At 37.2% G+C, this 15,968-nt stretch overlaps 1 protein-coding gene across 5 annotated transcripts in view; it reads right to left on the bottom strand.

Annotated features, from left to right (window-relative positions):
* Positions 1-15,968, bottom strand: part of VPS54 (VPS54 subunit of GARP complex) — a 133,299-nt gene that overhangs the window by 92,112 nt on the left and 25,219 nt on the right. Inside the window, exons 1-3 of one of the 5 annotated variants that reach the window (XR_012422327.1) lie at positions 13,139-13,287; positions 10,929-11,170; positions 1,287-1,365 (exon numbers count right to left, since the gene is read on the bottom strand). Coding sequence is in view for 4 of the 5 variants with exons in the window: in XM_065527031.2 (XP_065383103.1) it covers positions 1,287-1,365; positions 10,929-11,170; positions 13,139-13,274 (457 nt within the window). In the remaining variant the exon portion in view is untranslated. Of the gene's footprint in view, positions 1-1,286; positions 1,366-10,928; positions 11,171-13,138; positions 13,298-15,968 lie in introns of those variants that run through there. The other 4 variants (XM_065527031.2, XM_074011657.1, XM_005575753.5 and 1 more) reach the window with 4 other exon arrangements.

The raw sequence follows: 15,968 nt of genomic DNA, 5'->3' as shown, positions 1-15,968 counted from the left end.
ACCACCATGCTATTGTCCGGCATACCTGTCTATGATGATATCTACGATACCTACATCTTCAGCCTAAATCTTCAACCTGAGCTCCACATTGCCAAAAAGGCATGTCCTTCACTGCAAATCTGCAACTAAACTTGCCTCCATCTCCCTCAAAATTCCTCCTCCTATATTGCCTCTCTCACTGAATTGCACTGTCACCCACCCAGTTGTCCAAGCAAGAAACCTGGGAATTGTCCTTGAATCATCTTGCTCCATTACCAATAACTGGCCACCAAAACCTGTGTCTCAATCTCTGAGTTACTTCCCAAAGGCCTAATTTCTTCTCCATCTCCATTGTAACTGTTACTGGAATATCATTTCTCATTTGTATTACTGCAGTAGCCTCCACTGTCTCCTTGCCTCTAGTCTAATCATCATCCCATAATTCACTATCCACAACTATTTTCACATAAAAGTATAATCATAAATCCGATCATGCCTCATTAAAAATACTATGTAGCTTTATAGTGTCTTCAGAAAAAGTAAAATTCCTTATCACAGCATATAAGTTTCTTCATGATCTGACTCCTGTCTATGCTTCAGTCTCATTTCTTGCTCCCAGTAGAACCAACATATAAACTCTTACAGTTCCTTGAACATTCTGTTCTCTCTTTATTCTATGGCTTTGTATAAACTATTCCCTTTTCTTGGAGTGTCTTCTCCCATGTAAATGTTTCAAACTAATGACTTTAAAACACACGTAATCACTGTCAGCTCTAGGAATGCTTCTAAAGCTAAATTAGGCATGTTATATAACTTTACCACACTGAACTTACTCTTTAATATACAACGATACAATTATTGGTTTATTTCTTTAAACTTATTCAGGAGAACATCAGTTCTTTGAGGACCAAAGCTACTTTTTACTCATCTATAGGTTTACTTTAGGGTCTCACTATATTACTGTTCTCAAACTCACAGGCTCAAGCAATCCTCCCACCTCAGCCTCCCAAGTAGTTGGGAATATACACATGTGCCATCATGTCTAACTTACTCATCTATTTTTAAGCAACAAGGAACATACCAAGCACGAAGATATTCAATCAATATTTGTTGAACTGAAGGATTATACTACTGTCAGATCTATTTTTCTCTTAGAAGTTCTCAGAAAATATTATAATCATAAGTTATAAAAATTTTACTAGAAATAAAAATTATAGATATAATAGGCAATAAAGTCTCAAAATAAAGATCTTGTTCACTAATATTTATGCTATGCTTTATTATCTATAAATAACACATATTCATACCATGAGTATGTAAAAGAGTCCTTTCAAAGGTATCTTTAGGAGGACAAATATTCTTGCATCTCTCATGAATCTTCTCTCTCTAATAAAAAGACAAATAACATGATCAATGTATGTGTAAACATGAGTATTCAAAGCAAGAAAATGTTTTGCAACAGAATATCAGAATATGCCACATTAGTCCTACGAGTTTGAATATGAATCAGTAGCCCCCTGAACTTAAATACAAGTAACGAGTATGCTTAATAAACCAAATACCTCTATGAGATCTACACACATCTATATACCTATATCCATTCCATCTTATATAATTATAGTAAATTCTCCATATTTAGAATAAAGTGGGAAAGCAAATGGAAAATATTTATATAACAAATCAATTAGGAGAATAATTTGAATCAAGAAAGAAAATTCAAAAACCTATATATTTAAGACAGAAAGATAGAAATTAGGCCAGGTGCTGTGGCTCACACCTGTAATCTCAGCACTTTCGGAGGCCAAGGTGGGCAGATCACCTGAGGTCAAGAGTTCAAGACTAGCCTGGCCAACATGGTGAAACCCTATCTCTACTAAAAATACAAAAATTAGCCAGGAGTAGTGGCGCACACCTGTAATCCCAGCTACTGCAGAGGCTGAGGCACAAGAATCGCTTAAACCCAGGAGGCAGAGGCTGCAGGGAGCCGAGATCGTGTCAACCAATGCACTCCAGCCCGGGTGGCAAAGTGAGAGTCCAAGGAGGGAGGGAGGGAGGGAAGGAGGGAAGGAGGGGAGGGAGGAAGGAAGGAAGGAAGGAGGGGAAGGAGGAAGGAAGGAAGGAAGGAGGGGAAGGAAGAAGGAAGGAAGGAAGGAGGGGAAGGAGGAAGGAAGGAAGGAAGGAGGGGAAGGAAGAAGGAAGGAAGGAAGGAGGGGAAGGAGGAAGGAAGGAATGGAGGGAGGGAGGGAGGGAGGCAGGGAGGGAAGAATTATTGACACGTTCTGAGTCAAAAAACAAAAAAAATCTCACTCTGATTTAGAATCAGATGAACACTAACAACATTATTATATTTTCAGAGATATCACTGAAAGGATACCTGAGAAAGTGAAGAAAAGCAGCAGGCCAGCAGTGTTCAGAGTTCTGGTAGCAATTCTATCAGTTACTACAGGACTGTTTTCCAAAGTGGCCATACCACTTTGCATGCCCACCAGCAATAAATAAGAGTTCCTGTTGTTCTATATCCTTGTCAACATTTGGTATTGTCAGTGTTTTAGATTTTTGCTATTCTGATAGATATGTAATGGCATCTCATTTTAATTAGGAATTCCTTAATGACATTTGATATTGAGCATCTTTTTATATGCTTATTTGCCATCTGCATTATCTTCTTTGGTGAGGTATTCAGATCTTTTGCTCTTATTTTTGAAGGTAAAACATATATAACATAAAATTTATCATGTAAAATTATTTGCTATGCTGACCATCTTTTCATGTGCTAATTGCACACTTCTATATCTTTTTTGGGAAAAGGTCTACTAAGTCCTTTACTCATTTTTTAATTTTGCTGTTTTGTTGTTGTTGAGTTTTAACTCCTTCGTTTATTTTTGCTACCAGTCCCTTTTTATTTTTTGAGACAGGGTCTAGTTCTGTTGCCCAGGCTGAAGTTCCTCACTGTAACTTCAAATTTCAGGGCTCAAGCGATCCTCCTGCCTCAGCCTCCAGAGCAGCTAGGACTACAGATGCACACCACCATGCCTAATTTTTCTAATTTTTTCTTGTAGAGATGGGTTCTTACTATGTTGCCCAGACTGGTCCTGAACTCCTGGTCTCAAGTGATTCTCCCACCTCCACTTCCTAAAGTGCTAGGATTACAAGGAATAAGCCACCACACCCGACCGTCAATCCTGTAACAGATACATGTTTTGTAAATATTTTCTCCCAGTCTTTGGCTTGTCTTTTCATTCTCTTAACAGTGTCTTTCACAGAGTAGAACTTTTTAATTTTAATGAAGTTCGACTTTTCAATTTTTTCTTTCATGGATTGTGCTTTTCTCATATCTAAAACGTCATTACCAAACCCAAGGTTACCTAGATTTTCTCCTATGTTATCATCTAGAAGTTTTATAGTTTTGCATTTTACATTAAGGTCTATCATCAACTTTGAGCTAATTTCCATGAATAGTGCAAGGTGGTGTGTCTATATTCTTTCTCTTTGGTATGTGGATGTCTAGTTGTTTCGATACCATTTGTTCAAACAACTATCCTTTCTCTATTGAATTACCTTTGCCCCTTTGTTAAAAATCAGGTGATTGTATTTGTGTGGGTCTATTTATGGGTTCTCTGTTCCACTGATCCGTACGTCTATTCTTTCACCAATACGACATTGTCTTGATTACCGTAGCTTTATAGCAAAACTTCAAATTGGGAGGTATCAGTCCTTCAGTTTTGTTCCTCTTTTAATACTGTGTTAGCTATTCTGGGTCTTTTTCTATACAAGCTTTAGAGTCAGTTTTCAATATCCACGAAACCAACTGCTAGGATTTTAATCAGGATTATGTTGACTCTATTGATCAAGTTGGGAAAAAGAGACGCCTTGACAATATTGAGTCTTCCTATCCACATATATGAACTACCTCTCCATTTATTTATTTAATTTCTTTCATCAGAGTCTTGTAGTTTTCCTCAGATAGATCTTATATATATTTAGATTTATACATAAAGGCTTCATTTTCTTTGATGCTAATGTAAATTGCATTGGGTTTTTAATTTCAAATTCCAACTGTTCACTGCTGGTAGATAAGAAAGTAATTAATTTTATATATTAACCTGGTATCTTGCAACCTTACTATAGTCACTTATTAGTTCCAGGAGTTTCTTTTTAGATTCTTAGGGATTTTCCACACAATCATTTCATCTGGAAACAGTTTTACTTCTTCCTTATTTTTATATATTTTATTTCCTTTTCTTGCCTTATTACATTAGTTAGGACTTCCAAGACAATGTTAAAAGAAATAGTGAGATGGGACATCCTTACCTTGCTCCTGTTCGTAGTGGGAAGCATCTAGTTTCCCCCATTAGCTATAGAGTTTTTGTAGATTTTTTTCTCTCTTGAGACAAGAGTCTCACTCTGTCGCCCAGTCTGGAGTGCAGTGGTGTAATCTTGGTTCACTGCAACCTCCACCTCCTGGGTCCAAGTGATTCTCATGTCTCAGCCTCCCAAGTAGCTGAAATCGCCATTGCAAAATTATAACTGAGACAGTGAAAGAGATCTGACCTAACCAACTCCATCTTGCTTCTAACCTCTAACGTGTTCTTGTCCATTCTTGGGCACAGGGTGAACTAACTTTGGGAGGAATTTAGTTTATAGTTTAAAACAAAGATGATAACAGTCCTTTTCCAAAACAAAACCACCTTCTTGCCTGGGGGCTAGACTGCCTTTGTTGGACTAACAAATTAGCCACAAGATCAGAAATTACGGTTTAGGGGTCAAGTCATGCAGCTGGAGACTACAAGATTCTGACCCTCCCCCTAAACTGCTCCTAAGATCCACGCTTGAGATATTTTGCAGACCCTGTACTTGATGGTTCAGCTGGTACCACCCAGATCAATAAACTGGCTCATCTGACCTTGTGGGCCCCACCCAGGAACTGACTCAGCACATGGAGATGGCTTCTCCCTATGATATCATCACTGACCTGACCAATCAGCATAGCCAGCTCACTGGATTCCCCTCACCCACCAAGATGTCCTTAAAAATTCTGATCCTCGAATGCTCGGGGAGACTGATTTGAGTAATAATAAAACTCGAGTCTTCCACACAGCCAGCTCTGCATGGATTCCTCATTCTCTATTGCAATTCCCCTGTCTCAATAAATCAGCTGTCTAGGCAGCAGGCAAGGTGAACCCATTGGTGGTTACATAGCTGGGATTACAGGCGTGTGCCACCATGCCCAGCTAAATTTTGTGTTTTCAGTAGAGATGAGTTTCGCCATGTTGACCAGGCTGGTCTCAAGTCCTGGCCTCAAGCATCCTGCCAAAGTGCTGGGATTACAGGCGTGAGCCGACACGCCCAGTACATTCTTTATCAAGTTAAAGAAATTCCTTCCTGTTCCTAGTTTGCTGAGAGTTCTTTTTTTAAAAAAATAATGAATGGCCAACACGGGCAGACTGTTTGAGCTCAGGAGTTTGAGACCAGCCTGGACAATATGGCAAAACCCTGTCACTACAAAATATACAAAAATTAGCCAGGTGTGGTGTTGTGGTGGTGCTCACCTGTAGTCCCAGCTACTTGGGGGGTGCTGAGATGGGAGGATTGCTTGAGCAGGGAGGTTGAGGCTGCAGTGAGCTGTGAATGTGCCACTGCACTCCAGCCTGGGCAACACAGTGTGACCTTGTCTCAAAAAAAAAAAAAAAGGTCTAAAGTTTTCTTTACTTATTATGTCTTTGTCTGATTTTAGTATTAGCTTCATGATGGCCTCACCAAATGCATTACAAAGTATGTCCTTAGCTTCTATTTCCTGAAATAGATTATAAATAATTGGTGTAATTTCTTACCGAAATGTTTGGTAGAATTCACCAGGGAACCCATCTGGGCCTGGTGATTTCTGTTTTGAGCAGTATGATTGATTCAATTTATTTAATAAATATAAGCCTATTCAAAATATTTATTTCTTGTTGTGTAAGCTTTGGTAAATTGTGTCTTTCAAAATAAATCAGTCCATTTCACCTAGGATATCAAATTTCTGGGCATAGAATTGTTCACAATATTCTCTTATTATCCTTTTAATGCCTGCGGGATCAGTAGAAACAGCCCCTCTTTCATTTTTGATACTAATAGCTTATATCTTCTCTTTTTTTTTTTTTTTTTTTTGAGACAGTCTTGCGCTGTCACCCAGGCTGGAGTGCAATGGCGCGATCTCAGCTCACTGCAACTTCCGCCTCCCAGGTTCAAGTGATTCTCCTGCCTCAGCCCCCAAGTAGCTGGGATTACAGGCGCCCACCACCGTACCTAGCTAATTTTTGTATTTTTAATAGAGATGGGGTTTCACCATGTTAGCCAGGCTGGTCTTGAACTCCTGGCCTCAGGTGACCCATCCACCTCAGCCTCCCAAAGTGCTGGGATTACAGGCGTGAGCTACTGCACCCAGCCTTCTCTTTTTTCTTAATGTAGCTAAATGTTTATCAGTTTTATTGATCTCACAAAGAACCAGCTTTTGCTTTTGCTGATTTTCTCTATCGATTTGCTATTGTCAATTTCCCTGATTTCTGCTCTAATTTTTATTACTGCTTTTCTTCTGCTTACTTTGGATTAAATTTGCTCTTCTTTCGATAATTTCCTAAAGTAGAGCTTAGATTAATTTTAAATTTTCTTCTTAAGCATTCAATGAAGCCTTGAGTGCTTATTTAAGCAAGACTTCCCTGAAGCCTTACTTCCCTTGCATCCCACACATTTTTATAAGTTTGTATCAGCATTTCTTTAAGCTCACTGATTTCTTCCCCTGCCACTTCAAGCCTATTGATGAACTCATCAAAAGCATTCTTCATTTCTGTTATACTATCTTTGATTTGTAGCATTTCCTTTTGATTCTTAGTTTCCATCTCTCTGCTTACATCTGTTCTTGCATGTTGTCCATGTTTTCCACTACAGCCCTTAGTATATTAAACATAGTTACTCTGAGTTCTCAGTTTGATCATTCCAACATCACAACCGCATCTCAGTCTGATTCTGATACTTGATCTGTCTCTTTAAACAGTGTTTTCTGTCTGGTATGCATTGTAATGTTTTGCTGAAAGCCACATATGATATACCAAAGTTAAAAAGAACTGAGGTAAATAGGACTTTAGTATGAAGTTTTGTTTATCTGGCTAAGAATTAGGCTTTATTTACTCATTGTTATAGCTGCAGGTGTCAGAAGCTAAAATTTCCACTGGTGTCCTTGTTTTTCATCTCTCCTGCTATATTCAGGTTTCCCTGCAGACCTCTTAAATAAGGTCTGAGACATGTAGTCCTTTCAGTTGTATTCTCATTATTCAAGCACCCCACTGATGTGATGGTAATGTGTGAAGGGAGGGGAAGCATTCTATGATCTTATGATTAGGTTTCAGTCTTAGTGAGCCTGTGTCCCTGGGCTGTGACCTTCACAGGTACTTCTCAGTTGTTGATTTTCAGTTTGCTCAGATTTTTTGTTGTGAGAACAGGAATGACAACTTCCAAGCTCCTTACATGACAGATCAGAAGTCTGTTTAACTTTTTAAGAACTGCCAAACTTTTTTCCAAAGGGGTTGCAGCACTTTAAATTCCCACCAACAGTATATGAGAGTTCCAGTTACTCCATGAAGGCTGGCAGTAGGATGAAGCAAGCAAGAAGCATACGGTACAATATTTAAGGAGGTACCCACTCTCAGATTCCAGTGCCTCTCACATTTTGCTCACCTGCCTCACCTTATCCTAGAACTAGCTCTGTCTTCCACATCCTTACCAAAATTTGAAATAATGTGTGTAGATTTGGAATTACTGTTTCTGTAAATGTTTGGTAGAATTCTCCAGTGAAGCCATGTGGACCTGAGCTTTCTTTGTGGAAAGGTATTTAACTATACATCAATGTAACAAATATAAAGTTATTTCAGATTTTCTATTTCTTTTTGTTTTGTTTTTTGAGATGGAGTCTTGCTATCGCCCAGGCTGGAGTGCAATGCCTCGATCTCAGCTCACTGCAACCTCCACCTCCCAGGTTCATGCAATTCTTTTGCCTCAGCCTCCCGAGTAGCTGGGACTACAGGTGCACACCACCATGCCCGGCTAATTTTTGTACTTTTAGTAGAGACGGAGTTTCACAATGTTGGCCAGGCTGGTCTCGAACTCCAGACCTCAGGTGATGTGCCCACCATGGCCTCCCAAAGTGCGGGGATTATAGGCATGAGCCACCATGCCCAGCCAGATTATCTATTTTTTCTCAAAAGATATTTGGTATTTTGTGTCATTCAAGAAATCTGTAAATTCATTTAAGCTGTTGAATTTATTGGCACAAAGTTATTCATAATATTTCATTATTAGGCTTTTAATCTCTGTAGAATCTGTAGTGATATCACCTTTCTTATTCTTGTTATTGGTGACTTGTATCTTCTTCTTTTTTTCCTAATCAGTATTGCCAAAGGCTTATCAAGTTTATCTTCTCAAAGAATCAGCTTTTGGTTTCACTGATTTTCTCTACTGTTCTCTGATTTTGACTTTGATGTTTATTCTTTATCTGTTTAATTTTTTTTTTTTGGAGACAGTGTCTTGCTCTGTCACCCAGGCTGGAATGCAATGGTGCAATCTCAGCTCACTGCAACCTCCACCACCCAGTTTCAAGTGATTCTCCCACTTCAGCCTCTCGAGTAGCTAGGATTACAGGCACTTGCCATCATGCCTGGCTAATTTTTTTGTATTTTTATAAAGGTGGGGTTTCGCCATGTTGGCGAGGCTGGTCTTGAACTCCTGACCTCAGGTGATCCGCCCACCTTGTCCTCCCAAAGTGCTGGGATTACAGGCGTGAGCCACTGTGCCTGGCCATTTTTCTAGCTTCTTAAGGTGTAAGCTGAGGTCACTGATTTGAAATCATTATTCTTTCAATAATATATGCATTCAGTGCTACCAATGTCTCCCTAAGTGCTAACTGAGCATCACCCCACAAATCCTGATATGTTGTGTTTTCATTTCCATTCAGTTCAAACTACCTTCTGATTTTTCTTTCTTCTTTGACTCACATTTTATTTAGAAGTATAAAGTTCTGGTTTCCAAATATCTGTGGATTTTCCACCAACCTTTCCATTATTAATTTCTATTTTAATTATACTGTGTTCAGAGAGCATACCGTGTATGAGGTGAAGTCTTCCAAATGTATTAAAATTTGTTTTCAAACCTAGAATATAGTCTATGTCCATAAATGTTTCATGAACACTTGGAAAAAAAAGTATATTCTTCTATGTTATATGGAGTGCTCTTTCAAGTCAGGCCAGGTTGGTTAATGGTTCAAGTCTATTAAAATCTTGCTGATACTCTGCTTGTCCCATCATTTATTGAAAGAGTATTTGAAATCTCCACAATTATGAATAGCTACTTTGCCATAAAGTTCTCAGCTTCTGCCTCACATGTTTTGAAGCATATTAGGGGCAAAAATGTTTAAAACTATTATGTCTTCTTGATTAACTGACCCTTTTATCATTATAAAATAACATTCTTTATACATATTAATAGTTTTTGCTCTGAAATCTACTTTGTTATTAATATAGCCATTTCTGCTTTCTTTCGACTACTGTTAAGCATAGTATGTATTTTTTCATCCTTTTAAATGTTTTTTTCTTTCTATTCAAAGTATGTTTCTTATATACAGCATATAATTGGGTCATCAAATCTCACAATCTCTACCTTTTAATCGGGATGCTTGAACCATTTAGATTTCATGTAATTAGTGATATAATTAGGCTTAAGATTATCATCTTGAAATTTATTTTATGTCCTATCCATTCTTTCTTTTTTTCTTTTTATGCCTTTGTTTGGATTGAGAATTTTTAAAATTCCATTTCTCTTTTCCATTATTAGCTGTAATTCTTTGTTTTGCTATTTTAGTGGTTGCTTTAGGGTTTATTGTTAAACTCCTTGCTAGAAACATAAGCTTTGTAAGGGAGGGAATTGATGTCAGTTTTGTTCTCTGCTGTATCCTCATGTTTGGAAGACTACCTGACACACGGAAGACATTCGTTAAATATTTGATCAATACACAAATAGAAAAACCAAATTATAAGTTACAAAGGCATAATAATGTTCATCCACTTAACAATCACTAAGATCTGATCACTGAAAACAGTTTTTGTGTTCTGTTTTCAATGATCATATCTAAGTGATTGTTAATATGGCACAATATATACACACAAAGGCAAACAAAATATACAGGTTCTGTATAAAAATATTTGATAGTAATAAAAATGAACCAGATGCTATATAGTTATACATTATTAATGTTAATACAGCCATATTCAAAAAAGTGCAAATTAAGTAAAATAAAACCAGCTAAATTCAAATTAGGCTTGCTAATGAAAAAAGTATAAAAAGGAATGGTTATAAAAATATAATATCCCTTGTACCACTTTAATGATTTTAATTATATTGATAACAGGCACTTACTAATAATCTAAAAATGAATTGATAGACCATCTAAAACTCTGTACTATACTCAGTCCTTGCTCTCAGACTGGGCTTAAAGTAATATATTAAGTTATAATTACGTCTGGAGATATTATAACTATCTGCTAGAGCTAGGGTGCTCTATAGAATTGTATGCAGTGAATCAGACAAAGAAACAGTAATATTCTGCCAATTTCTCAAACCTCACAAATCATCTGGACTTCATATGTCTAATAGAATCATTTTCTCCTTGGTAAGTAGGGTAGGTTTCATGTTGAATCTTAGCATTATTTGGAATGTGTAATTCTGAAAAATCACTACTGTAAGAGAAATGTATTAAAATATATTTAAGCAAAGAATTAAATGCAACCCAGGACAGTATAATTTGTATGAACAAAAAGAATACTATAGGTTCATCAAACATTACTGGTCAAAAATCTATAATAAAGCATACTAAAATATTTCTATTACTTTTGACCTGACGATAACTAGCCAAGATTAGATATTACCTGAGAAATTTCCTGTTGATATACTGTAAAATGTTCCTTGCTGATCTGTGGGAGGTAGAATGAAGGTATGACTTCAGTATCCACAAAGTTCAATCCCCATGTTTTTGTGAAGAAGTCAGATTCTCTTTTTGCTAATCTAGGATCATTTAATGCTGCTGGGAGATTTACTTTGGAATGATATACAGTCCATCTATGTTGATCTGTAACTAGAGATGGGGCAACATATAAACTATGTGAATCACCTGCAAAAAGTAAACAAGAGAACTCTGTAAATGCTGTAAAGTTGGTTCTATGTTTGAAAGTACACACTAGAAAACTAAAAATGCATAGATTTCATCTTACGCAAACCAACTAATCTTCCACAGTAAATGATTTAATAAAAATCAATCTGATTGAATAATCTTCAGCTGCCAGCATCAATTACTAAGGCTTTGAAAAACATGCACAAGATAAAAGATATGCAAAATTTGAGAGTTATAGTTGCAGGGTGGAGTGAATAGTCAAAGTCTTTCATGAATTCCTTTCCTTAATGTACAATTACTCTATCTTTTTTTTTTTTTAACATCAGAACTATGCTACCTTCTATTATAAATTTTCTATCCTTTAATACCCCACTGTTTTTTAGAGGTAGGCCTCTTTTCTATTATATCATGGCAGGTTCTCCCGGATAAAATATCCTTTGGCTTATAATTAGGTGACATAAATGTTGCTGTGGCATTAATCATACAAGAAGGAAAAATGTATACTCTATTCTCATTATCAGTAGTATTTTTGTTCTATAAAGTTATTGTGAATATGGAATTAGCAAATATTGAACCATTGCTTGTAGGGAAACTGAAGAGTTAGGTTCCTGTGAGCCTTTGGTCACAATAATTTCATCAACTGATCAATACATAACCTTGTTTTGTATGTTTAAAGATGCCTTATTCAGTATACATTATTGATTCATTAACACTGAACTTGTGGCTAACAGCACTGTAATTTATGCCTGAATGAAGCTCACACAACACATGTATATTCTCCGTAAGGGACATCATAGCCTTCTTGCACTTAGGAACTCCAGATAGCATTTTAGCACTATGCTTAAGGGCAATTTAAACAGCAAAATCACCAAGCTCCAAACATGTGGCACCAAGTGAAAACAGACCACTAAAAGAACACTAGTTTATAGTAGGAGAGCTGAAACAAGAAGGCATAGCTTTGCCTTGTTCAACTTCAGCTGGGAATGCGTGTGTCAGGTATTTCAAGTCTTTCACTTCTCCGCACATGACTGCAAATTACCACAAATGTGCCACAAGTAGTGATTTGGGGATTATGAATAAATTTTAAGGAGTCAGGAGAATTTGCAAACACATAATATGCAAATGATGAGGGCTGACTGTACCATGTTTTAAGCAGTTTTCAATCTGTACCTTCATTTTCAACACTTCTTCAGTTTATATAAGTAATGCATGAAATACGTGTAAAAAACTATATTCCAATTTCCCAATCATTTCCAAATGATTTTTTTTTTTTTTTTGAGATAGAGTCTCACTCTGTCACCCAAGCTGGAGTGCACTACAACCTCCACTTCCCAGGTTCAAGTGATTCTCCTGCCTCAGCCTCCCAAGTAGCTGGGATTACAGGCACGTGCCACCGCACTCAACTAATTTTTTATGTTTTTAGTAGAGATGGGGTTTCACCATGTTGGCCAGGCTGGTGTTGAACTCCTGACCTCAAGTGATCTGCCTGCCTTGGCCTCCCAAAGTGCTGGGATTACAGGCATGAGCCACCATGCCTGGCCCCAAATGATTTTTGTTTTTTTTGAGATGGAGTCTGGCTCTGTTGCCCAGGTTGGAGTGCAGTGGCGCGATCTCAGCTCACTGCATGCTCCGCCTCCCGGGTTCACGCCATTCTCCTGCCTCAGCCTCCCAAGTAGCTGGGACTACAGGCGCCCGCCACCACGCCTGGCTAATTTTTTGTATTTTCAGTAGAGACGGGGTTTCACCATGTTAGCCAGGATGGTCTCGATCTCCTGACCTCGTGATCCGCCCGCCTTGGCCTCCCAAAGTGCTGGGATTACAGGTGTGAGCCACCGCACCCAGCCCCGTCAAATGATTTTTAACATCATAAAATTTACTCTTCTAACATAGGTATATAAAACCTGACTACTCATTTAAAGATAATAGAAATCATCAGTAAAACTCCTATAAAAAAAAAAAAAGCATTACCTGTGGGTTCCTTGGGACACACATCTGGCAGTGACGGCACAGGTCGAATGTGTTTTGACGGATCTACCTCTATTTTAAAGAAAACATCACTGCTGCTTCCTTGAGGCACTGGTGAAGAACTGTGGCTTGAAGCCATTGCATAAAATCACCACTCAACTGAAAACGAGTAAGAAATAATAATTAAGACACTTACTGCAAATCAAAATCCAACTCTAAGTATTATATATGTCACAAACTTTCTTTCAAAAACAGAAGAATTTTTCAAAATACCTCAAAGTATGCAATTTGAATATCTGCTCCTAACTGGGAAAATTGATCACAATATTTATTTACTAAGACAGTTATTTGTCCCCATTTTTTAAAAAGTGAAACATCCTTAATCTTTTATTCAAAGTACAAAAACTACCAAGGTTGTACCCAACACATATTAAAGGTTAAAAACACTCTATTCATTCAACAAGTATACAATAGTTATGCATTATAGCAAAACAGGTAAGTGCATGGGCCTGCTTAGGTCCATATCCTATGTTTACTCACTAGTGGTGAGGAAATTTAATTAACCTTTATGTATGCATCTTTCCTCATCAGTAAAATGGAGATGAAACGAGATGTTATCTCATAAGCATCCCAGTATGAATTATGAGAATGGACATAAGTAAAGCATGTAAAATAATGTTTGCCTCAAAGTTAGTATTCAGAGAGGTTACTGTCATTGTAATTCTTACTATGATGTGACTGTTATATAGTAATATAATGATTAAAAAATTAACAGTAATTAAATTCTTTAAAAAGGAAGTGTCATTCTTCAAAGAGCTTGCAATTGTATTAATTAAAACAAATATATGTAAGCAAAACACAAGTTAACCTATGTCTATATTTTAAAGTAAGTATTGAAAGAATTTGTGGGGCAAGACAACATAATATAGGCTACAGTGTCAGGTAAGATTTTATAAATGAAGCAATATTGAAACTGGATACTAAAGAACATGCATTATTTTATTATTGAAATGTTTAGAGATCACCTAGTCTAAGTTCTCTCAAAACAGAGATAAGAAAAGAAAGGCCCAGAAAGAATATGAGGTTTAACAAGTCCAAAAAAACAAAACAAAACGCCAAATTAGAAAATCTGGTGAATAGATAAACAAGAGTAGGAAATGAGGAGCAGAGGATGGGCACAGTGGCTCATGCCTGTAAATCTCAGCACTTTGGGAGGCCAAAGCAGGTGCATTGCTTGAGTCCTGGAGTTCAAGACCAGCCTGAACGACATGATGAAACCTCCTATCTACAAAAATTACAAAAATTAGCTGGACGTTGTGGTGCATGCCTGCAGTCCAGTTACTTGGAAGGCTAAGGTAAGAGGATCGCTTGAGCCCAGGAGGTAGAGGTTACAGTGAGCCAAGCTCACGCCACTATACTCCAGCCTGGGCAACAGGGTGAGACCTCATCTCAAACAAACAAACAATAAATAAAAAACAAGGAGCAGAGATATGAGGCAAGAACCCGTGACAAATAGTTCGTCTGTTCTAACTTCCCTCTAGTTTGCTGGAAAACTAAAAATATGTATCTGTCTCAGTACTTTCAATGCAAAGGAAACATAACCAAATATACCATTCACTGAAACTGTAAGAAACAAGCTGCTTTAAAAATACACAAAGATAAACAACTTCCTCAAGGTGCTTAAACAGAAAGCCTACGATAACATGAACAAAAGTTAATGAACAATGAATATCAATCATAAGACTAAGGAAGTGACTATAGTGGAAATTGACCTGACTAAAGTGAAATGTTTACACTGGGAAGACGTGACAAATAAATTACATTTACACACACGCACACAGCACAGCTAAATTGTAGTTGATTCTCTAAGCAATAAGGAGACATCGGAGGTTTGGTGGCAAAAGTTCTGTGAAGAAAATGGTATTCGGGAAAATTAAGAGTCTTTGAAAGACCTCTTTAATTTACATCCACACACATTAAGTGTATGGTTGTTTCTGTATAAAAGCTTACACATATTTAATAGAGATAAACATATGTATTTATCTAAAGGATAATATACATACTTATCTAAAGGGTAAGAAACACTGTGCAACACAGAAACACTGTGTACGAAGTGATAAAGACAATTCTACATTTAAGATCGACCATGTTAACTTTCTCATTAATCAAACAAAATGGCTAAAAACATTTTTGAAATTTTTTTTTAATTTTTGTGAGTACACAGTAGGTATTTATCCTTTGTGTAACTATCTAATTATACTTTTAGTTATTTTAAAATGTACAATTAAAATCGCTTTTTACTCTAGTCACCCTGTTATGCTAGCAAATACTAAGTCTTATTCATTCTTTCTATTTTTCTGTACCTATTAACCACCACTACTTCTCCTCCAGGCCCCCTTCCTCAACACTTATCCTTCCAGGGCTCTGGTAACTATTGCCCTAGTTTCAATTATTTTCATTTTTAGCTCCCACAAATAAGGGAGAACATGTGAAGTTTCTCATTCTGTGCCTGGCTTACATAGTGACCTCCACTTCCATCCATCTGTTGCAAATGACAAGATCTCATCCTTTTCTATGGCTGAATAGTTCTCTCTTGTGTGTATGTACCACATTTTCTTTACTCATTCATCTGTTGATGGACACTTCAGCTGTTTCCAAATCGAGGCTATTGTGAATACTGCTGCAATAAACATGGATATCTCTTCAATATACTGATTTCCTTTATTGCATATTCTTAGGAGTGGGATTGCTGGATGATACAGCTCCATTTTTAGTTTTTCGAAGAACCTCCAAACTGCTCTCCGTGGTGATTGTACTAATTTACACTACCACT

The sequence above is a fragment of the Macaca fascicularis genome, chromosome 13 (genome assembly GCF_037993035.2).
Source record: "Macaca fascicularis isolate 582-1 chromosome 13, T2T-MFA8v1.1".
Classification (NCBI taxonomy): domain Eukaryota; kingdom Metazoa; phylum Chordata; class Mammalia; order Primates; family Cercopithecidae; genus Macaca; species Macaca fascicularis.
The sequence above is the reverse complement of the archived record's forward strand: the minus strand, read 5'-3'. Positions and strand labels throughout refer to the sequence as shown.